The sequence below is a fragment of the Echinops telfairi genome, unplaced genomic scaffold (genome assembly GCF_000313985.2).
Source record: "Echinops telfairi isolate 266 unplaced genomic scaffold, ASM31398v2 ScPeMD7_7458;HRSCAF=8496, whole genome shotgun sequence".
NCBI classification, from domain to species: Eukaryota; Metazoa; Chordata; class Mammalia; order Afrosoricida; family Tenrecidae; genus Echinops; species Echinops telfairi.
In genome coordinates, this window is record NW_022111358.1 from 31,175,760 (window position 1) to 31,202,577 (window position 26,818).

The 26,818-nt window shown below is 60.9% G+C and overlaps 1 protein-coding gene across 1 annotated transcript in view; it reads right to left on the minus strand.

The window, feature by feature from the left end:
* The window catches only part of HDAC5 (histone deacetylase 5), a 32,245-nt gene that overhangs the window by 2,643 nt on the left and 2,784 nt on the right, over positions 1-26,818 (minus strand). Inside the window, exons 3-23 of the mRNA XM_045299462.1 lie at positions 19,961-20,032; positions 8,344-8,603; positions 8,119-8,245; positions 7,911-8,025; positions 7,391-7,521; positions 7,129-7,275; positions 6,926-7,038; positions 6,512-6,643; positions 6,125-6,347; positions 5,107-5,318; positions 4,678-4,950; positions 3,900-4,065; positions 3,185-3,318; positions 2,903-3,023; positions 2,489-2,538; positions 2,217-2,324; positions 1,868-1,923; positions 1,650-1,737; positions 607-726; positions 255-352; positions 9-78 (exon numbers count right to left, since the gene is read on the minus strand). Coding sequence (XP_045155397.1) covers positions 9-78; positions 255-352; positions 607-726; positions 1,650-1,737; positions 1,868-1,923; positions 2,217-2,324; positions 2,489-2,538; positions 2,903-3,023; positions 3,185-3,318; positions 3,900-4,065; positions 4,678-4,950; positions 5,107-5,318; positions 6,125-6,347; positions 6,512-6,643; positions 6,926-7,038; positions 7,129-7,275; positions 7,391-7,521; positions 7,911-8,025; positions 8,119-8,245; positions 8,344-8,603; positions 19,961-20,032 — 2,816 coding nt within the window. The remainder of the gene's footprint in view (positions 1-8; positions 79-254; positions 353-606; positions 727-1,649; positions 1,738-1,867; positions 1,924-2,216; positions 2,325-2,488; positions 2,539-2,902; positions 3,024-3,184; positions 3,319-3,899; positions 4,066-4,677; positions 4,951-5,106; positions 5,319-6,124; positions 6,348-6,511; positions 6,644-6,925; positions 7,039-7,128; positions 7,276-7,390; positions 7,522-7,910; positions 8,026-8,118; positions 8,246-8,343; positions 8,604-19,960; positions 20,033-26,818) is intronic.

Sequence of the window (26,818 nt, forward strand, 5' to 3'; positions counted from 1 at the left end):
CCTTCGACAGCATCGAACCCGGCGGAGACCAGGACCACGTCCGGGGAGAACTCGTGGGCGATGGGCATCACCACTGTCCTGCAAATGGGGGGCCTGTGATGACCAGCCCAAGGGCTGGGCAAGGCCCTGTGCCACCTGCTCTCCTCCCAGACAATCCCCCTCCACCCAGACCAAACTGAGTGCCGTCTGCCCCCCACAGCAGGGCCGGGGCAGGGGCTCCCCACCCTCCCTTGCTCGCCCTCCTCAGCCCCCACCTGAAGGCCGTCAGGTACTCCACGTCTCCGATGGGGGGGTCCACACCTCCCGTCCATGCCACGTTCACATTGTACCCCACGCCCGGCCCTCCGCCAACCTGGCACCAGGGTGGGAGGGGATTATTCTCCCTGCCTGAGTGGGGGGCGGGGGGCGTCCCAGACATCCTCTCCCCCAATCCCACCTCCCGTCCTCACTGACCTGGGCTCTGCCCGTAGGGGCTGTTAGAACAGAGGTCCTCCCAAGAGAAGCCCAGGCTCCCCAGGCCCCGAGTCACCAGGGACCTTTGTGGCTCCCTGCTGGCCCTACTCTATACCCTCCCCGAGGGGCCCTGGGAGGGGCGCAGGGCTGTACCTCCTCAGGCGCCCCGCTGCCTGGGAAGAAGTTCCCGTTGTCATAGCGGTGCAGGGAGATGTAGAGCACTGAGGGGTCGTTGTAGAACGCCTGCTGGGTGCCGTTGCCATGGTGAATGTCCTAGTGGGAACAGTGGGCAGTGAGGACACGGGCACAGCTCAGACCTAGAGGTTCAACTCCCACTCCCCCGTCCTATGGTGAGCCCAGGGGTACAGCCCACCCGCCCACTACAGGGACACGCGAGTTCTCTTAGCACTCTGCTTTTACGCCGTGGCCCGCCTGGGCCTGTGGGTCTGCAATGGGCCACCATGCAGGTGCCACACAGAGGCACAGGTTAAGTGTGGCAGTGCCCCCCCCAGAATAATTTTATTTAAGGATCCGGGGGAAACGTTTTGGCGAATTAACTAGTAAGGACCTTAACACAGATGTGCATGCAATTTGGGGACAAAGAGCTGACAAACGGCAGCATCAGCCCTGTGGCAGATGGTCCTTGGCCTGCCCAGCACCCAGGGCTGGGTGCCTGGCCTCCCCATTAGAGGCAGGGTTTAGGGAAACATCATGAAGCAGCAAAAGTAAAAGGTTTGGGACCAAAGGCCTGGTCTGAAACCCAGTGCCAATGACCCCCATTAAGTGACATTAGGTTGGTCATCCCAAAGCTTGGTGTCCTCCGTAGACACAGACATGATTCCCACCATGAGAATTGGCCTGGCACATGGCCAGCACCCCCCCACCCCCAGTGTCCAGTACCATTCAGGGTACGAAATCCCTGAGGCTGTAGGGTGAGGGCCAAGAGGGCACATGGCTCGGACCCTTGTGAGTCTCCTGTGGGAGGAGGGAGCCCTACAGCGGAGATTGATGGGCCAACAGGAGGTGTGTAAGGTGTGTGGCAATGTGATGTGGGACCAAGCCAGGTCCCCCGGTGGGCAAGCCTGAGGAAGAGGTGGCTCCCTGGAGGTCGTGCTAGGGAGGGCTTCCGAAGGCTGACCCAGCTCCCAGCTCTCCCTGGCCCTGCCCAGCCCCGCCTCCAGGAGCCCACTGCCTACCCAGTCCACAATGAGGACCTTGCCAACGCTCGACTTCTGCTGCAGGAGCCTCGCTGTGATGGCTACGGAGTTGAAGAAGCAAAATCCCCTAGGGGCGTGGGGGGAGAGGGGGGAGGTCAGCTTTAGGCCACCTTGGCCCCGGGGGCAGAGGTCACGGGCGGCTGGGAGGATGTGCGGTAGAGGGCGCAGGGGGGTTGAATTCCGGGAGGGGGACTCACATGGCTGTGGATTCCTCCGCGTGGTGTCCTGGGGGCCGGATGACAGCAAACCCATTCTAAAGAGGTGGCGGGCAGGATGGCCACCGAGGGGGAGGCGCCCCAGCCAGGCGGGAGGACACAGAGCAGAAAAGCAGATCCAACAGACTGCTTGGCACAGGCAGGTACCCTCCCTGCCCGGGAGACGCCCCCGAGAGGCCTCCAGAAGCTGCTGCTGCTGCTGCTTGGGATAGCCCTCACTCCTCACCCATCCCAGCTGGCCCTGCGGGCACCCCCTCCCCAGCTCACTGAGGTAAAACCTGTACACCCCGCCACCCGCCCTCCCAGCCTCCGCTCGTGAGGCCACACTCACTTGGAGCTCCCCGGCAGCCACCTTGAAAGCCAGCTCCACCAAGCAGCCCACCGCCATGCGCACGGCCCCGGAGGAGTGCATCTCGTTCCACACGGTGTCACTGTCCACCTGCGGGGGCAGGAGAGCAGGCTTCAGCGTGCCCCCTGCAGGGGGAGGGCAAGAATGGGGGGGAGGGCAGCAGGCCAGAGCCAGGTGGGTGGAAGGAAGTACCAAAACAGGGAGCAGCCTGCCCCACACACACCCCCCCACTGATGGGCAGGTGCCCCACTCACCCCGATGCCCCCACAAGGCAGCATGGCATACATCTTCTGGCTGATGGGGCCTGCGGGGAAGAAAGAAGGGAGCTAGTCTGAAAGTTGCCTCAATTTGAAGTCTGCAGAGGTCATTGGGGTTAGCCCCCACCCTTCACCAAAAGGCCCAGACTGGGAGGCCTCTGCAGGCGAGAGCAGTGAGGAGCTCACTGTCCCCTGTCCCGTGGGGGGACATTTGACCTTTGGGGCAGGTCATATGGAGTGAAGGGCAAACTCATGCTCCCCCACTAAGTCTGAGCCTGTCACCTGTGTGCCTGTCGCCAGCATGCTCCAGTCTTGTTCTAGCCTGCACCTGTGCCCCTGGGGCTGGGCAGCCACCTCTCCCACCCCCTGGCCCCGCATGTAGGCAGGCACAGCTACCACACCATGGCTCACCGAGCAGCTTCTTGCTGTCCAGCTTCTGCCGGTTGAGGGGGCTGGTCCCATAGAGCAGGGTGTGGTACTCAGAGTGCACCGTCTGGATCTCGTCCAGCGTGGCCTTTCGGCCCCGGACCCGCTGCAGGGGAGGGGGGGAGAGGTGAGCAGGGTCACTGCAGGTCCCACTCTCTGATGCCCAGACCCTCTACCTGACCCCCAGCTGGCAGCTCAGGGTCCCAGATGTGGAGGAGGTCCCAACTCTGGTCACTTATAGGCGGCTGCAGCGGCAGCGACCCCTACCTCGCACTTGCTCAGCAGGCCCGTCTCCTGCAGCCGAGACCAGATGCTCTGGATCCGGCCAGCGTGTTCCGGGTGCACGTGTGTGTTCCCGCACGTGCACTGGTGCTTCAGCATGAACGTGTCGTAGACCACACCTGGGCAGACAGGTGTGTCGGCCAACAGAGCTCTGAGCCTGGGGTCACAGTCTACCTGCCCCCTCCTCTCCAGCTTTGAGATCCCTCCCCGAAGCCCCTTTCCTCCATGACTGCCTGTCAAGAGTCTTCTCACCGCAGCCCCTCCCAACCAGACCGCCCTCTACACCCTCCGTGGTTTTGCTCTCCAGCCATGTGGCCGCCGTGACACTGTCCCCTCCTCCCAGCCATCCTCCTCCATTCCTGAAGGAAATGTCCCCAGGTCCCAGCACACGGTGGCTGAGTCTCTATCCCAGACCTCCAAGGAGAAGGGGGGATCCAGGTGAGATGGTGGGCCCTCCCCCAGCAGGTTCTGGGGCTGGAATGACACTACAGAGAGGGGAGCCCAAAACATGCTTTTGAGGGGCTGCCGGTCCTCCCAGCAGGGAGACAGCTACCACAGGTGCTGCAGTGCACAGGGAGAGGTGCCAGCTAAGCTGTCCCGTCAGGGGACACATTGAAGCTGCGCACAGGCCTGGTTCCACGCAGGGCCCCTCACCCTTGCCTAGCAGTGCAGGAGGGCAACGGGCGCCGATGGGACTCACCGGTGGTAAAGAGGTGCTTGGTGGGCTGGTCTGGGGGGCTCTTCATGCCCCCAGGGGCAGCAGGTGAGGACTGGGTGCGGCCCAAGGCCTGGTGGGGCACAGTGGCCAGGCTGAGGGGCGCCTGGTATACCTGTATCGGCTGCAGCTGCGCTGCCTCTGAGAACACCTGGAAGAAGGAGCCAGGAGGCACCAGATGAGGCTCAGCCTGAGAAGAAGTGAGGGCAGGGACCCTCCGGGCCTCCACGGGGGTCCACATGCGGCTCCTCCTCCCCCTCCCTCCCCCACCTCAGCAGCCCGGCCTCAGGATGGAGGTGTGATGAGTCACAAGCCAGTAGCACTGAGGTAAGAGGCTGGGAGGGGTGGGGGCGGGCAGGGGGGGGGAGGCGGGGTGAGTCAGGCCCAGACAGAGGGCTGTGTCCGCAATGAATGGAGAGAATGCGTTAGTGAGTGCGTGTGTGCAAGGCTGACTGTAGTAGCAGTGGGGGCGTATGTGTACACAGGCGCACACGGGGACCGACGCACAGCCTGCCCTGCGCAGGCAGACACGCAGACACACACAGTCGCAGGCAGTCACGTGGACACGCGCAGGCGGGGGCAGTCACAGACGGGAGGAGGGGGCCGGCAGACTGGGACGACGGGCACCAGCAGCTTGCTCCCTTCCTCCCGCCTGGGGCAGCACGGAGGGCAGTGGGAAGGGTGAGGGGAGGGAGTCCCGGAGTCCCCTCCTTGCCAACTCCCACCCTGGTGGGGGGGGCGCGCGCCCAGGAGGGGCAGGCACCTTTTTGTAGCCGGCACCAGACTCTTCCAGCTCGGGCTCCTCCTCCGCGCCACTCTCGCCCTCCTCATCCTTCACCCGGATGCAGTCCTCCCCCTCGTCCCCCTCCTCGTCCTCCAGGTCCTCCTGGGTGCTCTCGCTCTCTGTGGAGCCCTCCCGGGGCACGGCCAGGGCCCCTTCCCCCAGTAGTGCCTCCTGCTGCTCCGTCAGCTCCTCCTCCGTCTCCTCGGGGTGGGTGGTGGGCTGCCGAGGCAGCTCTCCGGTCTTGGTGAGGATCTGCGAGCAGCATGGGGAGCGGGGCACGGTGGCTGGGAGGGGGCGGCGGCTACAGCTAGTGTAGCCCCTCCCTCCGGCTCTGGACCCACCCTGAGGCCCCCGGGTGGGGGGGTGTCCCCGAGGCCGAGCCCTGAAGCCCTGAGGCTCTGCGCTCACCTTGCCCAACTGCAGCTGCTGTTGTTTCTGCTTCTCCAAGAACTGCTGGTGCTGCTGCTGCATGACCAGCTGCTGCAGGGCCTGGGGGCTCTGCGGCAGTGGCGAGGACTGAGTGCGGCTCAGCGGCCGGTGCCGCGGGAGCTTGCCCAGCGCCCGCATGCTGGTGGCCACTCGCTCACCTGTCACCAGCGGGGACTGCCCGTGGAGTGGCACTGTGAAGTGGAGGGGAAGGGGGGGGGGCTCGGCTCGGTCAACCACCCTCCAGCAGAGCGCCAGGCCTCTATCCCTCCTCCCAGCCACCGGACTCTGCCCCTCCTGCCACACCTATGCCTTCTCCACTCAAGGGGGTCTGGGGCGCCTTGCTCCCAGGCTCCTCCTTCCACCCAGGACTCCAGGCGGACAGCTCGGAGCCCCGGGCTCCAGGCTCCAGGCTTCCCCTGCCTCGCCTCTCCATTCGCTGAACTGGTCTTGTCTCAGGCTCTCCTCATCCGGAATGACAGTCTGAAGTTAGTGGTCAGGCCCATAGCAACTACCCCACCCCACAACCCCCCCATGCTGAGCAGCTGAACCGTGCCCACGGGCCAAACATGGGATTTCCACAACTTGGCATCTGAAAAAGGAAAACACCTCACAGAGAGCTCGTTCCACGCTGAAATGACTGTGCACACAGGTGATGTGTGATTGGAACGAACAGCTCGGCTTTCTTTCCTTTTTTGTTAGCTCGGCTTTCTTTGCCTCCCGAAAATGTGCCATCCTTTCTCAGGGGCCACATGGTTCTGGGGGGCAGCGGAGCTGCCAGCACAGAAGCCAGGCAGGCTGCAGGTGCTCAAAGGAAGTTTGTAGCATGCCAGAGGAAGGACCTTCACTGTGGGGGGAGCTGTGCCTGTACCAGGCCGGGATGGCCCTGGCTGCTGTGCTGCCTCCTGACACCTGGTCCTGCCTCGAGCCCTCCAAAGGCCCTGGAAGGCCCCTCCCTTGGCCCTCAGCCTTGCACCGCCTCGACCCCCTGGCCACTCACCAGCTATGAGGGTGCTCTGCTGCCGGGCCTGCTCCAGCAGTAGCACGTGCTGCAGCAGGGAGGGGTGCCCATGGGGGCTGGTGTCGCCCTCCAGTGCCACGCCCAGCAGGCAGCCTGGGATGGAGGATGTGCTCATGAACTTGCCCGTCAGGGCGCCACCCTGTCGCAGGGACTGGAGGGCCTGCCTCTCGGCCTCTTGCTGCGTCGACAGCTTCGGGGAGGCCTGGGCAGGGGGGGCAGGGAGAAGCTGTAGTGCCCCCCACTCCCCAAGCCGCCTCTTTCCAGCCTCCAGCTCTGAGGGCTCATCTAAGCTCACTCAGGGCCTTGGGGGGGGGCCAAGACCCAGGCCTTCAACCTCAGGGAAGGAGAAGGGAGTCCTGAACTCACGGTGAGGTGTGAGTTGGTGACGGTGACGGTGGCCTGCAGCCCTAGGGAGATGTTGGGCAGAGAGGGGGACGTGTAGAGGCTGAACTGGTTGGGGGAGCTGTCCAGAGGGAGGGCCCGGTGCTGGGGGAGCATCTGCAGAGCAGTCGAGAGAGACAGGCGTGAGCTCGGGCAAAGGAGCTGGCGCGGAGGGGTTGAGGTACCCTCCCCACCTACAGCCAGAGCCCCACACAGGGCCCTTCCCAGCGCTGTTGGGAAGCATCCCGGCAGCCCAGTGAGTGCGGGCAAGGCCACTCCAGCCCGTCCACTGGGGCAGAGGGCTCTGCTTGACACTCAGCAAGACAGGAAGGACCTGCGTCTTCTGAGGACAAGGAGCAGCTGGGTCCCCACCCGCCCTGCCCTCAGCTGGACCCGTACCTCGGTGGGGATATTGGGGACGGAGCCGGTAAAGCCGTTCTCGGCGATGGTGCTATGGGAGCTGTTGGGAGAGCTGGGCCCGGAGCCTGGCGCGCTGTTACACACTGAGGACACTGCGGGAGAAGCAGCTGTCTGTCACCTGGGCCTGCTCTGAGCCACCCCTCCTCCCGGGCCCTCGGAGCAGGGACAGAAGGAGCCCTTACCCCCAGGCCCAGCCCCTGTGATCTCAACAGCTCGCTTCTTAAAGGTGCTAATGACAGTCCCGTCCTTGCGGCGCAGGAGGGGACTGCTTCTCCGCTCGGCCACCTTCTGCTTTAGCCTTGAACGTACTTTCAAGTTGGGTTCGGAGGCTGAGGGGAAAGGCAGGGGTAGCTCCAGGGGTCTGGCTAGCTCCAGGCAGCAGCCCTGCCCGCCCACCTCCATCTGGGAGGAGCCACGTCCAGGGAGGGCCCCGGGGACACTCACCCGTTTTTCGGAGGGGGAAGTCATCACGACTGTCATAGGGCCCAAGCAAAGGCAGTTTGTAGGAAGGGGGCGTCCCAGGGGGGCCGCTCTGGGGAGGGGAACTCTGGTCCAAAGAGGCGTGGTGGGCTCCCCTGGAGTGGGGGCCAGGGAAAGAGCCCAGGTCAACACTCAGGCAGCTGGGGCTGCTGCCCGGTAGCCTGCATTCATGAAACCCACCGCGTCTCCACAGTACACCAGACGGGCCTTGCTGGACTACGGGGGCCCTTCGGTGGCTGTAGCCTTTCAGAAGTAGATTGCCAGGCCTTTATTCCGAGGTGCCTCAGGAGAGGCAGATTTCGAACCTCCAATCATTCAGTTAGCAGTGGAGCGCTTAACCTTCCGAGCCACCCGGGGACTCCTCCCAACTCTAGGTAGGGACAGGACATGGATCTTCGGGGAGAGGAGCGAGAGAAACCAAGGGTGGCTGTCGCATCCCTTAGGGGAGACTGAGGCACGTGGTAGCAGGCCCCAGGAGCATTACCAGCATTTGGGGTGCTGCGGGAGGGAATGGTTGAGGCCGCCCGGAGTGGGCTCCTTGGACTTCGACAGGAGGAATTCCTGGAGCCTCAGCTTCACCTCCGTGCTGGCGATGGCACCTGGGGGGCAGGGCACAGCTGACCTGGGGGGCTCTGGGCCGGGCCGGGGTGGGGCGGGGTGGGACAGGGGCCCAGGGGCCCCCCAGGCCTTACTTTCTTTGCTCTTCTCCTTGTTCCGAAGGATGAGCAGCTGCTGCTCCAGCCGCTGCTTCTCCAACTCCTCCTGCCGCTGCTGCTCCCGCTCCCGCTGCCTCTTGGCCGCCAGCATCTCCTGCTGCTGCTGCAGGGGCGCAGCACAGGCAGGGGTGGTGGTGGGCAAGCGGGGCCGGGCGGGGACTGGGGCGGAGGTCGGGCAGCGCTCCCCGCCCCCTCGCTCACCTTGAGGTGCTTCTGCAGCTGGACCTCGTGCTGCCGTGTCAGGTGGTCATGCTGCTTCTGGAACTCGGCGAACAGGAGCTGCTTCTGCAGCTGCTGCTGCTGCTTGAGGGCCAACAGCTCCTGCTGGAGTTGCTGTTCCCGCAGCGCAGGGTCCAGGGGGACCCCCAGAGCCCCCCGCAGCTCCACGGGGCTGGAGCTGCCTCCACTGCCGCCCCCCATGGAGCTGGGCATGGCTGTGGGCAGCACCGGCTTCACCTCCACTGTGGGGCAAGGAGACAGGATGGGTCAGTGGGCCAGGCCAGCCTGGGGCCCAGGAGGCTACCAGGCAGGACGCCGGGAAAACTACAGCCTGCACGGCCCTGTGAGGGCTTCCACGGGGCTTGCTGGGGGAGAGGGAGGACTCAACACGTGGTCATTATTGTCACTGTGAAGTGACACCACGGCCGGCATTTTCTATGAATGCCTCACTGACAGCTCATCATTAACCCAGGAAGCTAGTACGATCACACACACACACACACACACACACACCCCGCGTAACAGGACGACACAGACGTTTCCATCACTTGGCCAAAGACAGACGGCAGAGTTCTGCTTTTTAACAAACTGTAGCAACGTAGCACACGATCTGTCCCGTGTTTCATTTATACAACTGAGTGACAGCCACTGCACCAAGCACAAGCACGCTGTGCCCGTCCACCCCACCCCCGGTCACCCCAGGCAGAATGTCTCTCCAGCCGCCGGTCTCCTTGCCCACCTGGGCACCACATCTACAGAGGTCCGCCCGAGCAGGGTGATGGGCACAGAAGTTGGCCACACCCGGGAAGCAGCTGAGGGCCAGGCCCCTGGAGGCCTGGAGATCCCCACCTGACCCTCTCCCCTGTCCTCTCCCCGCTACCCAGCTGGGGCAGATGGAGCAGGGTCCCTCTGCGGAAGAGGGGCGGGTGGGAGCGGGAGGCCTCAGGGAAAGGGGTTCAGGACAGCACCAAGCCAGGGCCAGGAGGGAGGCTGGGAATCAGACTCGCTTCCTTTGCTGGATTATCTCCTTTCAACAGTTTTATTGTAATTACCCTGAAAACGCCGCTATATATAGAGTGAGCCAAACAGCAGCTGCGCCTGGGGGGTGGGGGGGATGAGGGAATGGGCGGGCAGGCGAAAGGGAGGAGGTGGGAGGAGACAGGAAAGGAAAGGAATCAGACAGGAAGAAGGGTGATGGCAGAGGGGAGGGCTGGAGCTCTAAGAACTCCAGTGCCAGGAGCCCTTGAAGCTCCGTGGGGAATCTGTGGGGAAGTGGCAGGAGCCTGCAGGGGGTGGGGGTAGGGGCAAGGCCTGGGGTCCAGATCCCACCCCACTGTGGACAATGGGCACAGGGGCTGCAGGAGGGAGTGGCAGAAGGTTCTAATGGCTTATGGGAAGGCTGGGTCTTGACCTCCTGATTCCTGTACACTGTAGTCTGGCCACTGAGTGTCACTTCCTACCACTGCCTGTGGTTGCCAGGACAACTGGGCAAACACCCCGCCAGCAGGCAGCCCCAAGCCCAGCCCACACCCCGCAAAGCGGATTGCCGTCAGCAGGAAGGAGGAAATGAAAGAGGCAGGACTGGCCCCATCTTGTTCCTTTTCCAGTTCTTTCTCCAAAGAAAGCCCTCACTTCCGTTGCTCTGGCCCAGGGCAGCCACAGGGGACTGGGATGGCTCTCCTGAGGCAAAGGGCTGCCACCCCCCGGCCCCCAGCATGGGCCTAGCCCAGGACCAGGATGGCCCAACAGGGAAGGCTGAGCACTGAGTTAGAAAGGCTCGTTCTGTGGGCCTAGGTCTCCCAGGGGAGCAGGTCCAAAAGGGGGCTTTCCAAGGTCAAAGCCCCACCACCCCCACACCTACATGTAGCCTCTGGGGGCCCGGGAATGGGGAGGGGAGAAGGTATAAGGTCCTGTGGGCTCCCCACAGCACTGCCAGGCACATTCCTCTGTGGCTCACCCGCCAGCCACACTGAGGACTCTGCGGCCACGAGGCCAGAGCCACATCTGCAGGAGGGGACGCATGTGGTCACTCACTCAGTCACTTTCCCTCCCCACCCAGGTCCTGCCCCTGCAGCAGGGAGAAGGGCCCTGGGGAACTGCAGAGGGTCTTTCTGGAAGTGGCTGGCCCCAAGCCCGGGAACAAAGCCAGGTGGCAACCAGGAGTCTGGGCAGGCAGCCTCGGGTCTCCCCAGCCCGGCAGCACTCACAGGACCCCCAGAGGACAGGAAGACTGTTCCCAGGAAAAGCCAGTGTAGCCCAGGGCACTCTGATCCCTCCACCAGCCGGGCTCCCAGCAGGGCCACAGCTAAGGGCACCGGTACCTGCCTGCCCAGAGCCCCAGGGGTCGGAGCAGTCCTGGCCTCAGCAGATCACCCTGCCTCAGGCTGGGCCCATCACAGGTAGGGTGGCTTCCCCAGCAGGAGCCCTGCAGACTCGGGAGACAAGGATCTGCCACTTCGGCCGCTACCACCGCCACAGTCACCAATGTATCCGCAGCTGAGCTGCTGGGCCCTGCGCTGCAGTGGGAGCCCCAGCCCATTGGTATGCAGGTGCTAGGGCTGGTGGCGGGCTCCACCGCGGCTCCTTGCCAGCAGGAAGTACGGGCAGGTGATGAGGGGAGAATACTAATCTGCAGGGCTCCCAGGGTCTGGCAGGAACAACCAGGCCCCCAAAGGCAGGAGGGGGTCATGCAGGGTGGCTGGGCTTGGGGAAGAGCAGCAAGAGGGACACTGGACAGCTCCTGCCTCTCCTTAGTCGGTGGATCCTGGCCGGCCTGGCACCTGCTTGGGAGCTGTGCCAGGGTCAGCATGGTGTGCACCTGGCAGGTGGAAGCAGCTGCCATCAGAACCAAGCACCTGGAGCGGGGAGTGGTGGTGGTGCTCGCGGCGGGGACCTCAGGAAGTTGGAGGGTCTCTGGCTAGGAAGGAGTGGAGGATGGGCGCAGTCATCCCCGCCCCCCTGGGGACCCGGTGGTGGTAAGCGGTGGGCGGCCAGGCATGCCCTAAGAGGCAGAGAAAGTGCTCATGAGGGAGGCCAAGGTGTGGGGCTGAGGAGACAACAAAGCGCTGCCACATCCACCCCTGCAGGGGCCAGAGAGGCTCGGGCCACTCCTCCTAGCCCCTGGCCTTCTAACGGGCTGCCCACCACTATCTCCATGGGAGAGCTCTGCCAGGAAGCTGGGAGGGGGCTTCATGCTCCCAGCCCCCACAGTCTCACTCCAGGCTCTGGCTCACTAGCCTGCACCTGCGCACAAAGGGGCAGTGGGGACACCTTAATGGCACTTCCTTTCCACCTAGCTGGCCCTACCTCCAAGGTCCCCATCAGGAGGCTTCTGAGAAAGATGGACAAAGGGCAGCCTGGTTCCTGCGAGCAGATGGCAAGGGTACTGACAGGCGACCTCCGGGGCTACCAGCCAGCACACCCTCAGCTGCAGTGACCATCCCAGCAAAGGGACACTGTTATCAGCAGGCAGGGCTGTCTGGGATATGAGGAGCAGGCTGCTGCAGTGACTTGGGGGTGAAACAAACCAAGTTAGAGTCCCCGGCAAGACCTAACCTGCCCCCTGCTCTGGACACACTTCAGCCCCCACCTCCCCCTGGAGATGTTGTCCACAATCCTGAACCCCGTGCCCCAAACCCTGGCCGGCGGGATACGGTCTCTTACTTCCTGCCACAGATTGAGTCGGTCCCCCCAAGATTCCATTATCTTTTAACGCCAGTTTCCCAAGAAGCTTTTTGAAGCCCCTGTATGTGTTGGAAATGTTAACCCCTACAATGAAGAATATTGGAAGTACACGGACTACTGAAAGGACAGATAGATTTGTCTGGGAAGAAGTACAGCCAGAGTGCTCCTTAGGGGCAAGGACGGTGAGCCTTTGTCTCACGTACTTCGGACATGTTGCCAGGAGAGACCAGCCCCGGAGAAGGACGTCATGCTCGGTACAGTGGAGGAGCAGCCAAAGGAAGGCCCTGGACAAGGTGCACTGACCCAGTGGCTGCAGCAATGGGCTCAGGCACAGGAACAACTGTGAGGCGGGCGCAGGACCGGCAAGGGTCTCACTTGGTTGTGCACAAGGTCGCTGTGAGTCGGAACCAACTCTGGCACCTAACAGGAACCGCATAACCCAAAACCAACCCAATGCCCCACGTCAATTCCAGCCCCTTAGGGCAGAGTAGACCTGCCCCATAGGGTTTCCAAAACTGTCAGTATTTCCTCCTGAGGACCGGCTAATGGGTTCGAACCACTGACTTTGCTCTCGGTTGGCAGCTGTCCTTTCACCATTGGGCCGCCCGGCTCCCTCCAAGCCCTCAGTTGCAATCCCATTGGGGAATGAGGTTTCTCTGGTTCGGCTAAGAGACCGCATCCATGTAGGGTGCGTTTTGAGCCCATCACCTTGGCGATGTACAGAGACTGGATGGATTAGGGCACGGAAGAGAGCAGAGAAGGGGGGGACAGAGGCCAGGCACATGAAGCCCCCCACGGAAGCAAGGCACAAGGACCGTCTGCCTGGAGCCCACAGGGAGAGGAGGCCCCAGCCCCCTCGAAAGAGCGGGCACCCTCAATTCAGACCCCTCACCTCCTCAACTGGGAGGAAGCACGTCTAAGTGTTGAAGTCGCCTGCTTGTGGCATTTCTGTCACAGTAGTGGTTAGACTCGAGGACAGTCCTCCCTAAGCAGCCCCGGAGGGAGGGGAGGCAGAGTGGGAGGACCCCAGATGAGAACAGTTTAGACCCAGGCTCTAAAAAGGCAGCTCCCAGGGGCCACGAACCACGGAAGCCTAGGGAAAGAGGCGGCAGCAGGGGCCAAATTAGCGGTTAGGAATGTCTACGTAGGCCAAAACGAGGCCTCCACAGGTAATCCCTGGACTTGAGGAGCTGCCTCAATAAAAAAAACAAAGTAAAGTGGGGAAGGGGATCACCTACTTCAACCACCTCCTGACTCAGATGAGGAAACTCAAGATGTGGGAGATGCCACAAACAAAGTCGCAAGGAGGAGGGGTGTAGACCCGGGTAGGTGTGCTGATGCCCACAAACGTGGGCAGCTGGGAGGGGTTCCGGCCACCAGCCCTAGCTAACGGGCCCCTTGGCGGGCAGCCCCTTTCACCCAGCACTCCCTTACCAGGGTGGGGAGTGTTCACTGCAGCTGGAGGGGAAGCACTGGACAGCTAACTGTGGAGTTGATGGTTCAAACCCACCAGCTGCTCCACAGGGGAAAGCCGAAGCTGTCTGCTCGGGGAAGCCTTACAGCCATGGGGACCCTACACAGACGGGGCTTGCCGATTCCGACTCAAGAGACACTGGGTTTGGTTTGGGTTTGGGGCCCCTCTGTGGGGAGCCCAGGTAGTACAGCGAGTTAAGGTAAGCATAGGGCTATTAACTCCTAGGTCGGTGGTTCCAACCTCCCCGCCCCACAGATGAGGCTGTCTGACCCCATATGGACTTAGTCTAAGGAGCAAGTCTACGCTGGGTCACCATGAGTGGAAACTGGCTCCATAGCCATGGGTGTGTTTTTGTCCTTCTGCAGAACGGATAAAGGCTCTTGTCCCTCCCCACACTGGGAGTTCGGACCGGGCTGGAGCAGCGCACTGCAAACACCTTGGCCGATGACGCATGCCATGATCCCTCCAAGAAGGCTTTCCCAGGATCTATTCTGGGCTCTGACGAGCCGAGCCAGGTTCAACTGAGGCTCAGCAGGTTCTGCCACAATTCAAATACGGTCACACGTGCAGGCGGGGTAAGGCTCACTGTGCAATGTGCACACCCCACCTCAGGGTGAAGAGCCAGGGCTCCGGGCGGGCGAGCACCAACCTGCGTGTGTTCAGGCTTCTGTGTAATGGGAGTAATCATAGGACCTGCCTCCCAAAGTTGCTGGGCTCAAGAGAGAGATTCCATGCAGAGGCGCTTGGCCCGGGGCCCAGTAAGATCTCAAGAGATGTGAGTCAGGGCTATTATTAACAACGTGCTGGATCCTTGAATTACAGGCAGTCCCTGGATTACGGCGCGTTCCATTCCTAAATTTGTCTTTAAGCCTGATGTACGTAAATCGGAACAGTGAGGCTAGTACCCGGCATCAAATGTCCATAGGACCACAGAGCAGGTAGCCTACTCTTCTATACGGGAAAATTCAGCTACACCTCCAGATACGCTTAAAGCATCTTCAGCGCAATAGTAATGCAGGAACCGTGACGATCGCATTCCGACTCAGGGCCGCAAAGCACCCTCCATTTGCTCTTCCCAGCCATTCCAGTATCTCTTCATCCCGTTTTCCACAAAGTCTTTGAAGCCCACTCGTAGATACTTGGGGTTTTAATAGCATTGGCTTTAACCTGACTCCTGGTTGTGCGTAAACCAGACGTCCCTAGCAGGGCGGCAGGGAGGGTTCTGCCTGTACGGAAGGGCTCCCTGCCACAGGGCTCTGCTCGCATTTTTGGCGTCCTGGGCCTCACTTTGGCAGTTCAGCGAAGCCTACAGACTGCTTCTCTGAAAGATGTTTCTAGAATGCACAAAGCACTGAGAATGACGTGGCGCCAAGTTCACGGATGGCTTGGGTGTCCTCTGCGGGTGCCAGGTTCAGACCCCTGCCAGACTGAGGCCTTGGGATCGTGTTTCAGACGGTTCTAAGGCCACTCGGTGGTCAAGCAAAATGGGACAAAGCGCCAGCAGCTGTGCCTCAGTTCCTGCGTCTCGGGAATCGCCTTCCTCCCTACACGGGCACCCCTCACACCATCCCACCTGCTGGGCTCCCCGAGAGAAAGGCCACTACCTATTCTGCAGTGGCTCAACCTGCAGATCCCTCTGCCCCTCAAACGCCTTCCTGGGCACAGGCACGCGTTTAAGTGTGGGTCCCTGCTCTCAGGGCTTCTGGCTCAAGCAGTCAGAAATTCCAGCTCGGCGCCTAACCTCACTATGCCCCACTGCACGTAAGGCCTCTTCCCTTGGTGCGACTCCATCTCCCAGCAAGAGGTCAGAGGGCTGGGAGACTGCCTTCAGGAGCCAGCACAATGAATGTCAACGCAGAAGTAAGGTCAAAGAGGGGACGAGATTTCTCCAAGGTCGCTTAGAAAGCCAGGGCTTAGTCCCAGGTCCCTGGCTCCGCCTCTGTCCCTTACTGAAAACCAGAAGGGAGACCGACCCCGAGGGCTGCCTGGCAGTGACTGAGAGCCGGGATGCCAAGCCAAAGCTCTGTCTTAAGCATCCAGAGTCCAGACAAGGGCACTTGGTTGGCCTCCCCAGAGCCACGGAATACAGGGAAGAGGGCTGGGCCTCGTGGCCTACTGGCTCTAAGGACCAAGCTGAGGGCACGGAGGGGCCGGGAGGAAGCATCAAGCGTCAGTCATAGATGAAAGCAAACTTTGTTGCTGGTCTTGGAATGCTATCTGGAGAAGCAGACTCCCTTCTGCAGGCCCAGCCATTTCCAGAAAAGACTTGGGCACAAAGTTACAGGCAATTAAATGGCACATTAACCATTCAGCGCTGGCAGCTGTTGCTGGGACGGTTTGCTCCACACCTGGGGGGGATGGGTGGGACACAGCAGGGGCCCCAGAGCACAACCCAGACCTGAGAACTCAGCAGGGCACCCTGCCCACCTGGCTTCTGGCCATAATCCCCCGCCCCAGCTGGGATTTGGACACCTGCTCCCAAGCATCTCAAAACATCCTCTCCAGTCTGCCAGGCTGCTGGGCTCTGGTCTGCAGTGGGATGAGTCTCCCAGCATTGCTGGGGACACCCACCAGCCGGCTGCTGGGCCCCCTAATCCTTGTTCATATAGTGAGCTCCACGCAGTCTGAGGGCACTCACACCAGAACCACAGATTAAAAATGCGAGTTCCTGGGCAGACCTATGAAAGCCCAGCCTGGGGATGTGCACTTGAATGCATTCTGAGACAACAGAGTGCGTGGGAACCACTGCCCCATAGCGTCCCCCGGCTGCCTTCTGCTGTCAGCCCCGGCAGCTGTTACAGCTGTGTGTGTGGACACGGTTAATCTGATTTCCTATCTGGCAGCTGTGCAGTAGAGAAGGGACAGCTGAGGGCCTCACAAACAAGAAGAGGGGATGAGGCGGGAGGGGCTGGGGGCAGAGGGAGGCTGCCTGTGTGGGAGGGGGCACTTAGTTGTTCCTGGGCCCCTGCCCCCAAGGGAAGAATCCTTGTAAGCCACGGAGTCCCAAGGACAGATAGAAAACAAAACAAAAATCAACACTGAAGCTCCCTGCCAATGAGTCCATTCTGAAGGCCCTGCAGGACAGGATAGAACTGCCCCTGTGGGTTTCCTAGACTGTAAAACTCTGTACAGGAGTAGAAAGCCTCCTCTGCCCCTTGTAGAGCAGCTGGTGACTTCAAACTGCTGACCTTGCTGCTAGCAGCCCCACACATAGCCACTACTACACCACCGGGGCTCCTTAGACAACAAAGCACCCCCTTAGGAACCAAAGGCTGAGCCCTTTTCTCTAGAAGCACAGACTTTGCTTGTAGAGGTTGCACGTGAGGTTGCACACTGCCCAAGGGCCCCCGTCTGAAGGGGCAACTGAGCCCACACGCCAGCTGCCAAGCCATGCCCCCTGACATGGTGCTGTGGCCACCTGGAAGAAAGGGCCCTTCAAAAAGTTGCGCAGAAAGAGCTCTGGCGCGGGCCAGTGGAGACCGGCACGGTCCAGTGTTCCGTAGGTTCCTTAACCTCACTGAGTCTTCTCATTGTGAGCGATGGCTACGCTTACCTTCCGGAGGAAAACAGCCGGGACTCTGGCCCCACCCCCTACCTTCCCGCAGTCCCACACCTCCACATAGCCAAGCGCTGACTGGTCTGGACCAGGACTGAGACAGTCCAGGGGAAACAGCAGGAGGGGCTTGGGGGGAGCCTTTATTCTTGGGGGCACCCCAGCTACAGCTGCTTCTCCTGCCCAAGCCTGGGGCATGGGCAGCCTGGAGGCAGGTTCCTGACCTCCACGGCATTTCCCGACACCCATAGCATCCCTTCCTGGCACAAGCAGGGCCACACCCCCTCCAACAGGGAAACGGACCGCCCCTCTGTGTCTTCCCATAACACCCTGCTCATCGTCCAAGCAGCAGCCTGACCCAGGCCAGGACGAGGGGGGGAATCTAGAGCCCACAGAGTGGAGGGCAGGGCTTCCAGAGCCCTGGGTCAGGTCCGTGGGGATCCCACAAGAGAGGAGGCGGAGTTCCCAGGCCCCACAAGGCGGCCCTGGTTGGCTGGTGCCAGCCCCGCTCGATGTCCATTGGGACGCTGGAGGGGGGTTACACAGAAACGACCCCCGTCCCTTGCCCCTGTCAATGATGACCTCTGATCACCACTAGAAGCTGCCATCTGTCTCCTTCCTCAGACTGGCTAAGGCTCTGGCTCACCCGCTGGGGCATCACACCATAATGGGCTATTCACCAGAGCGCCAAGCCCCAGAATAGAACCCAGGAATCCTGCCATCGGCTTGGCCACCAGCCGCCTCGTGCCATCCTTCATTCACCCATGTACCAGGCACGGTGTTAGGGTCTAGAAAGATAGCAGTGCACGAGACAGCCCAAAGAGCAAGGGACACCCCATACATAGAGCTCCAGAGACTCAGGCTGGCACCCACACCCTGGGGAGCCCCTTGCCCCAGGTCCCCCGGGCTGGGGAGACTTGTACTGGATACCACCCAGGGAGGCATCTCTGGACACCTGCTCCTTCAGCTTCAGGCTCTTGCATCCTGTCTGGAGAGGGATCAAGAGATGGGGAGGGGAGGTGGGGGGAGGGAAACACCAGGCTGCCGGGCCCTCACGGATGGACGTGTTGTTTATCTGGGGTGCTGGGTGTTTTTTTTTAACCCAAAGGTTAAAGCGTTTCTATTTGAAACATCTGTTTACATTCCAGAGTCCAAAAAAAAAACAACAACGCAGCCGAGCTCCAGGCCTATATCTGTCCCTAGCCACGTCACAGTCACAGCACCAGAGCTGTGCAGGGGGAACATTCTTAGCGCTGTCCCCGAGCTGCCGGGGTGACTCACACCTCCCTCCTGCCAACATGGACCATACCACCTCTCTCGGAGACCAGGCAGCTCCAGGAGAGGACAGGGGCCTGGAGAGGGCTGGCTGTGGGGGTCTGGGGATGGGTTGGCAGGCTGGGAAGATGAGGGAGGGGGGGGTGGGGGAGGTGGGGGTGTCCTAACTTGCAAAGCTTCTAGGGCCTAACCTGAAAAGGTGAGCAAATAGGCTGAGGAGGGAAATTAAGGCCAAGTGCCTACTGCTGCTCAGAGACGGGAGAGAAGAGGCCGAGCAGACCACTGCAGCATCTGCCTCTCAGGACAGGACAGCTCCCGGGCTCCGTATAGCCCAGGGCTATGCTCTCCAAAGGACCACATGGCGCTAAGACACAGGCAGGCAGGAGTAATGACCAGCCCAAGGTTTAAATCCCCTCCCAGAAGGGACATGCCCCCATCCAAGGGAAGTGTACAGGGCCAGCCCTCATCATGCCTCTACACCAGGAGACTGCAGGGGCGTCCCCACAGAGGCAGACGCAGGCTCCTTTCAAGGGTCTTCCCATTCTCGCCCACACCTGTGATCTCTGACCCGAGAACATGCCCGATCCAGCAACAGCCTTACCCCTGGTCATCTCAGAGCCAACTAGCAGCTACCCACAGAGACATGCAGCTCTCTCTTCTAATTTGAGGCCTGGGACCCACACCCACATACCCAGAGGCAAGGGCTACACACACACACACACACACACACACACACACTCCCACACCCACACGAGTGCCAGCCTACTGCCAGGAGGGGTTGAGCAGGCACAAGTCCAGCGGGTCCCTCCCTGGAGGAAGCATCTTGTGGTGCCGGCCTGGTGGGAAAGCTGTGCCAGGAAGGCCTGATGCTGCCAACAGGTTCCTGTAGGGGGGAGGGGAGTGGCCCAGCTCTGGGGGACCCCACCTTCCTGCTGAAAAGGTGGCAAGGCTGAGGGGCTTCACAAGCCTTTCAGGGGCAGAGGTACCTCTCCTCAGTAGATGGGAATACACTGATAAACCGGGGGTGGGGGGGAGGCTAAGGCGGCCAAGGGCCCCCAGCGTCCCAGCGGCCAACCCTTGGTCCAATTCAACCACGACTACGTGGAGCCTTCTCCTACTCGGTGCAGGGAGCCCTCTGACAGGGGGCTTGTGAAAGTGGCTGTACTTGATCCTCTGCCCCCCCTCCCCCCGGTACCCAGCAGGAGGGGCTTGGGGGGAGCCTTTATTCTTGGGGGCACCCCAGCTACAGCTGCTTCTCCTGCCCAAGCTTGGGGCATGGGCAGCCTGGAGGCAGGTTCCTGACCCACTTCCTCCCCTCTGACCACAGTGCCAAGTAGGCCAGGATGCTCTAGTAACCCCAGGCCCACACCAGGGAGGCTGTTCCCTGCAGGTCGGAGACACGCAGAGTGTGGCAGGGGGGCGTGGTGGGAGCAGAGGCTCTGGACCAGGAAGTGCCCCCTCCCTCCCCAAACCTCAGGTGTCTACCACCACACTGGAAGGAGGGCCCCCGTCTGGGCACGGCTAAGAGCCAGGAGCTTGGGCCCTGGGCTCGGAGCCAGGGAGGGTGGTCAGCAGAGAGCAGGTGGTGGAGGGGTGGGCAGGCAGGTACTTACCGGCCACGGGGATGCTGTGGAGAGCGGTCCGCGGCAGGATTTCCAAGGATGGCTCCCGGCCTGCTATTCCGTCTGCTGAGAAACAGGACTCCGTCTCATAGATGGTCTGCAGCATCTCCACCAGCCCCTGGGCCTTGGGCACCAGCAGCATGCCAGGGAGGGGGCCGCCTGAGGCGGGAGCCAGCCAGTGGGAAGTTGGTCGGCCAGGGGAGGTGGGGCGGGGGATCCTCCCTGCTCAGGGGGATCCCCTCAGGCCACGGCTGCTGGGATCCGAGGAGTGGGGAGGCGCCTCATCCGCCGGCCCGCTTGCTCCCTATGGCAGCAGCGGCGGGAGGAGCCGGAGGCTCGAGTTGCAGGCTGAGCTCCCCACCGCGCTGTCCCCTTGCTGCCTGGGCTGTGGAGTCACAGCACTGGGGACAGGCAGGAGGGCTCGGCCTGCCGGGCAGGCGGGCTCTGTGTTCCCTCCCCAAGCTGGGTGACAGCTCTGGGCCCGACTCCCTGCTCCTCCTTCCCGAATGAGCCGCCGGCAGCTGGCAGGAGACTGAAATAGCAGTTGGGGGAGGGCCTTGTCTATAAATAGGTGGAGCATGCTCAGGGAGCCGCCGGCCGGCTGCCAGGGCTCCTGGCCTGGCGGAGGCCCCATGGGGGAGGGGGAGGGGGAGGCGCGTTCCTCCCCAGGAGGAAGCGCCCAGCGAGGGGGATGGGAAGGGGAGGGCCTGCCTTCAGAGCCAAGGCCACAGGCACTGGATGGCCAGGGGCTGGGCCGGGGACAGGCACAAGCCCCAGGTCCCTGGGTCTCAGAACAGCTCTGGCCGCTGCTCTTGGCAAAGGCAGGACCAGAGACCAACAGGCCAGCTTCCATCCTGCCTTCCCTCCCCTCAGGCTGCCCAGAGTAAGTAAGGGAACAACACCGGGGAGGGCGGGAGTGAGTGGCAGACCGGGCCACCTGGCCTAACCTTGCACCTTCCCTAAAACCCTTACCACCTAGCCAGATGGGCCCCTGGTGAGCTTCTGCCACCCTGCACCCGCTACCAGCAGGGAGACCCCTGAGGCGCGAAGACAAGCGGCAGGCCAGCCTCCCCAACCCAGTCCGTGTCTCCCAGAGGTGCTCGGCTTCCTTCCAGCCGACAGAGAAACTCTTCCGGGGCAGGCCTCCATCGGTCCTGAGCTGGGAAGGGGACCATTCTCAAAGCACAGGGAGGGCGGGCTTCCCAGGCAAGGCAAGGCGGCGCCTTGTGAAGAGCACCCCGTGGCTCAGTTGGTCTGCCCGGCGGCCTCGCTCAGGGGGCAGAGGGAAAGGGAGGCACAGACTGGTACACAGCCCGTTGTCCTCTACGCAAAGGGCGCACGGATCTGCCCCAGGGGTCCCCTGAGCAGGCACGAGGACCCGACACCCACGCAGGAACAGACTTGAGGTTGGAGTCCCTGCAAGCATGGAAGAGTGGCGCGGCACCAGCATGCAGGCCCTCCCCACAGCCACCGGCCTCGTCCCCGAGCAGCCCCTGCTCCAGCCCCACTGCCCAGGAGCGGTGGGCAGGCGAGGTGCCGTGAGCACCTCTCCTGCTAGAGCTATGCCTCTCACTGGAGCAGAGATCGCACTTGGCCCCTGACTTCACTGGAGCCTTTTAATAGCCCGGTTATTCCTGGGTCTGTATCCCCCTCCCCCCCCTTCCTGATGTCACAGTTGCTATTTCTGAGCCCCTTCCCGGCCCCTCCTTGCCCCCTACTCCAGGCATGCAGCCAGGGACACCTGTCCTCTCCCTGGACTGGATGACCTCACGGGAGCCCAGGAGGGGCTGGCCAACCAAGGGCACGGGAGCCCATCTTCCCAGCAGGCTTCTGCCAGTCAGGGAGTGCTGTGAGCCTGCTGCCCTCTGATGCACACGGATAGGCTGGCAGGTAGGTGTGTATGTACCAGGCAGGAGGCAAAGGTGGGTGCTGGACCAGGAACTAAACAGCAGTCTGAAGCCTCAGTTTCTCAGGCAGAGAAGACTGGCAAGAAAGAGTGAGAGGGGCAGGGCTGGCCGCTGGCAGACATCTCAGGGTAGGAGGGCTGGGGGCCCTATTCACCACCCATGCCCCAGACCCAGCCTCAACCTCCTCCTGGCCAACCGGCTCCTCTCAAGAGGGAGGCCAAGGTCCCCACAGCTGGGTGATGGGCAGCCGACTCAAGAGAACACAGAAAGCCAGGGGCAGCGGTCCCTCCCTGCCCAGGACTCCACCCACTCCTGCCAAGAGCAACCGGAAGGGCTGGCTAGCCCTGTCCTGGCTCTCTCTGCCTGCCTCAGGCACAGAAGAGCCTGACTGGGAAGCCCTGTTCTGGAGGAGAGGGAATTGACCAGCTATCGTGGCTCAGAAGCTGAGCCCCCAGAACCTGGGGCGGCCAGAAGTCAAGGAGAGAGGCACTCCCTGCTTGGGGAAGACAGGGGTACTGGCAGCCTGGGCAGGCAGAAGCAGCCAGAATGAGGGGATCGGATCAGGGCAGCTCCTGGCACAGTTACCACTTCCAGTAACAGCATGAAGTGGGAAGTGAAGTGTCAGACACAGCCCAGCAAAATCCTCCTTGCAGTTCCCAGAATCCTCCGGGGGAACGAGGGAGAGAATCTGGGCTGAGGACAGCGGTGTTTTTTTCTTCTCCTGAGACTCGGCGATGCTGTAAGATCCTCCCCAGGCCTCATCTCGGTCCCTCCCCGTGGTCCGCGTCTCATCCCATAAGCCCTAGGGCTGACCCTTTGTCTACGCCAGCACCAACCTCCCCGGATGGCAATGACCTGGTCCTTTCCCTCTGAATCTAAAGCAAGAGCGAGAGCCCCAAGCTGACTCTAAGGACTCTCCCCAAGCTTCCTTTGCTGGACCCATCAGGCTGGACGAGGGCCCTTTCCTCGAGCCAACACTGCTTGGCCCACAGTACAAAGTCAAGGGCTAGCCCAGGGGCATCCCACCCTAAACCGAAGATTGGGTGCCAGCCTCCCGTCCTACGAGCCCCACCATCCTGTCAACATCGCCAGTGTGGGTGTTGGCTGAACCCTCCCGTTTGGAAGAAAACTGGGGAAACCTAAGTTGGCATCTTCCCCCTGCCTCCTCTAACCATCCCAAGTCTTCCATCCCTTTGGAATGATGGGGCGGGAAAGAAGTATGCGGGGTAGCTCTCAGTCTGTGCTGAGCACAGAGGCATGGGGGGTAGGGGACACGGGTCCACTTCCCAGACCGCTGGCCCACATCAGCACTGACCCACTTTCTCCTCCTCGGGGCTGGCTGGCTGTCTTCCCCAGGGGCTCTGAGGTAGAGCCCGGGGCTTGGAGGTAGTGCACGGAGGTTCCTGGCCCTGTCCCACGCCCATGCCCCAGTTTCTCTGGTCACCCAGCAGGGAGGGAGCAGATGCCCGCCCTCCCTCCTGGGAAAGGGCAGGAGAGAAAGTGCGGAGGGAGCTGGGCAGGCAGGTGTTGTCATGATGCTTGTCTGCCTCCCACGCGGGGGATAAGAAACCCAGCCGCCACCCAGACTGGCTTGCATGCCTGGCCCTCACTCTTGCCCTCGCCTCTGGGCAGCGACAGGGCAGGCAAAGGCCCCTGCTCCCAGGGCTGCTCCTTCAAGCTGGCTGGCCCAAGTCCAGCAGCGGGAAGCCCTGTCAATGGTCTAGCTCCGGGGGAACGTGCAGAAATGATCGGTTCCGGAAAAAGAAAGGAGCCTCAACCCTCCAGGCCACTTTTGCTTGAAGAGATGCTGGAGACCCAGAAGTCTCCCTAGGGGCAACGGATGGCCCCATTGAAGGCCTCTGCCTGGCCCCTGGGACGGTGGGGATGGCCAGATGATGTCCCAGAGCTCAGCACAGAGGTGCACAAGCAGGGCGAGAGTGCCCGCTGCTGGCCATGTAACTCTCTGGCTCACCCAGACCCACCTCTTCCTGGCTGGTCAGCTCTGGGGCCAGTCCCCTTCTGTTTCCCTCCAGAAATGTGCCCATGGCTTAGGGTCCTGATGATCCCCAGTGGGAACTTGACCCATGGAAGCACTCCCGCACATGAAGAGCTAAGGGAACCTGAGGGGCCGCCGAGCGCACCCTGCCTTCCCCAGCCTGGCTGCTCTATATACCAAGGCCCTGTGGCACTGAGGGTGGAAGGTGTTCAGGGCCAGGACGCCCAGGTCCCGCGGCCTAACCATTCCCAGCATCCCCCCCCTGGCCCAGCCTCTGCTTTGTGCCCATCTCCTTCCTTCCTTCCTGGGGTTCCAGGAGCTCTTGGCGGGGTGTCTGCCAAGGGAAAGGGACACCACCTGCTCAGGCTACCGCCACGGTTTCATTTGACTTCCTCAGGGCCCCACAGCACACGCGGCTTCTAGGCTCCTGCCAAGCACCGGGCACTGGCAGCCCCAGCCCAGATACCACCCTGTGCTCTGGGAATGACAGACCCTGGGTTTCTGGAAGAGGAAGGGCTTTGTGGAGACCGACTGCCTCCCTCACCAGGGGTGCCCAGAGCCCCACAGTGGGGAAAGTCAGCTCCAGAACCCTTAGGGAAATGGGGGGCCTCAGGGTGAAGCCCTCCTCCAGCCCCACCCCCAGCCATCCTAAGCCTGGCTTCTCAAGAGCCTCCAGTGAAGTTCCCAGACCCAGGGAAGACAGCATCTCCCCCTACTGGGAGGAGCTGGAAAACCAGCCAGGGAGGCTGACAGCATAGGCCCCCAGGGGGCTGCTGCACCTGCCTGCCCTGCTAAGGGCACCTCCAGCCTTAGCTGACCACTGAGGCTCCATGGGAAACTCAGACCCTTCGTGTCTGGAACGGCAACCTGGGGCCAGCAGCCCTCCAAGAACTTGTGAGACGTCCCCGTCCAGGCCTCCGCAATAAACTGGGTATCACAGCAAAGCGAGTCACGTGATTCTCTCTCCACCCCCGCCACCAGTTTCCCAGTGCATGTGAGAGTTATGCTAATGTTACGCTACAGTCAATTCCGTGTGCAACCAACGGCATTATGAAAACGTGGGAAATACTGTGGAAATGACCTGAGGCACAAAGGGAGAAAACTGCTGCGGGTAACACGGCCCCAGGCTGGCCCGATGCAGCCGCAGAACTTCCGTCGTTTAAAAAAATGTCATATTGACAGACAACAGAAACCATGGGGGAAGGGTAAGATGTGAAAATAATAGTAATTTATAATTCATCAAGGAGTCGCAGAGGGGCGGAGGAGCTGATACCAAGGGCTCAATAGAAAGTAAATGTCTAGGAAAGAATGATGGCAACATATGTATAAATATGCTTGATACAATTGATGTATGGGGGAACCGATTACATGGAACTGTGTGTGACCTCCTCCCTGGGGGACAGACAACCGAAAAGTGGATGAAGGGAGAAGTCGGACAGGGCAAGATATGACAAAATACCCATTTATAAACTATCAAGGACTCATGTGGGAGGGGGGAGCGGGGAGGGAGGGGAAAAATGAGGACCTAATGTCGGGGGTTTAAATGGAGAGAAAATGTTTTGAGAAATGATGTACAAATACGCTTTACACAATTGATGTGTGTATGGATTGGGATAACAGTTGTATGAGCCCCTAATAAAATGTTTAAAAAAAAGACAAAAACAAAAAAAACAATTGATGTATGGATTGTTATAAAAGTTGTAAGAGCCCCCGATAAAACGTTAAAAAGAAAATGCCACATCTTCAAAGTGTCCCCAAACAGAGCCCAACAAAGCAATGTGTGCCTGGAACCACATGATTTTCCTCTAAAATCCCAAGGCAAGGAAGTCACCAACTGTGCCTCTGGGACAAGCGCCTGTCCCCTTGGCCAAGGGACAGTCCTCACCGCAGTATCAAGCAGGGGCCAGAGGTGGCTTCAGGACAGTTCAGCAGCAGCCCCGCCAGAGCACGCAGGGTCCATGGTGAAGGGCTACGGGGCTGAGGGAAAGCCCCCAGAGGCCTTTCCTTTCCCTTGGCCACTCCAGCCCAAGAGGGGAAGCAGGAAGGCAGGTCTCCTATGTTTGGCCCACCTTGCCCCCTGAGCAGCACACACTCTTCCATGGGTCCCACCCAGCACAGCCCCTCCAGCCTGGAGGACCCCACAGGGGGCACTCAGCAGGCCAAGCTGCCTCCAGCTGGTTCTCTCCGGTCTCCGTACCCAGGGTGTGTTTGGTTGCAGAAGGAAAAGGGGGGCACGGCCTTGACCACACTAGACGGCACACAGTTAGTCAGTCCACGCCCCCCTTTCCTTTGTCTGCCAGAACCCCTAGCACTGGGGGGTCGGCTTCTCCCATACATTGCCAGGGTGGGGAACCTCACAATAGATGGTCTCAAGAAATAGAGGAAAGAACTAGGAGGCAAAGGGCATTTCTAGAGGTCTACATACAGGCATGTACATAAGTAAATGTATTTATATATGGCGATGGGGAATTAGATCTATGTGCATATATTTATAGGTTTAGTATTAAGGTAGCAGATGACAAGGATCAACCTAGAGTCCCCTCCCAGAGGGAGAAATAATGGGAAAGTGGGCGAGGGGCAACGGAGAACGATGTAAGAATGGAAGAATAATCTATAACTTATCAAGGGTTCGTGAAGGAGGGCAGGCAGGGGGAGGGAGGGGGAAGAAACGGGGAGCGGATATCAGGGGCTCAAGTGGGAAGAGAATGCTTTGAAAATGATGATGGTGCCATATGTGCAAATGTGCTTGACACACTGGAGGACTGTATGGATTGTGATAAGAGGTGTAAGAGCCCCCAATAAAAGTATTAAAAAAAAGTAGCAGATGGACATTGGACCACCACTTAGGCTTTCCCTCAACGCAAGAACACTTACTTGTTCTATTAACCTGGCATTCCATGATGCTCACCTTCCCGACATGATCACTGAAGACAAAGCGGGTGCATA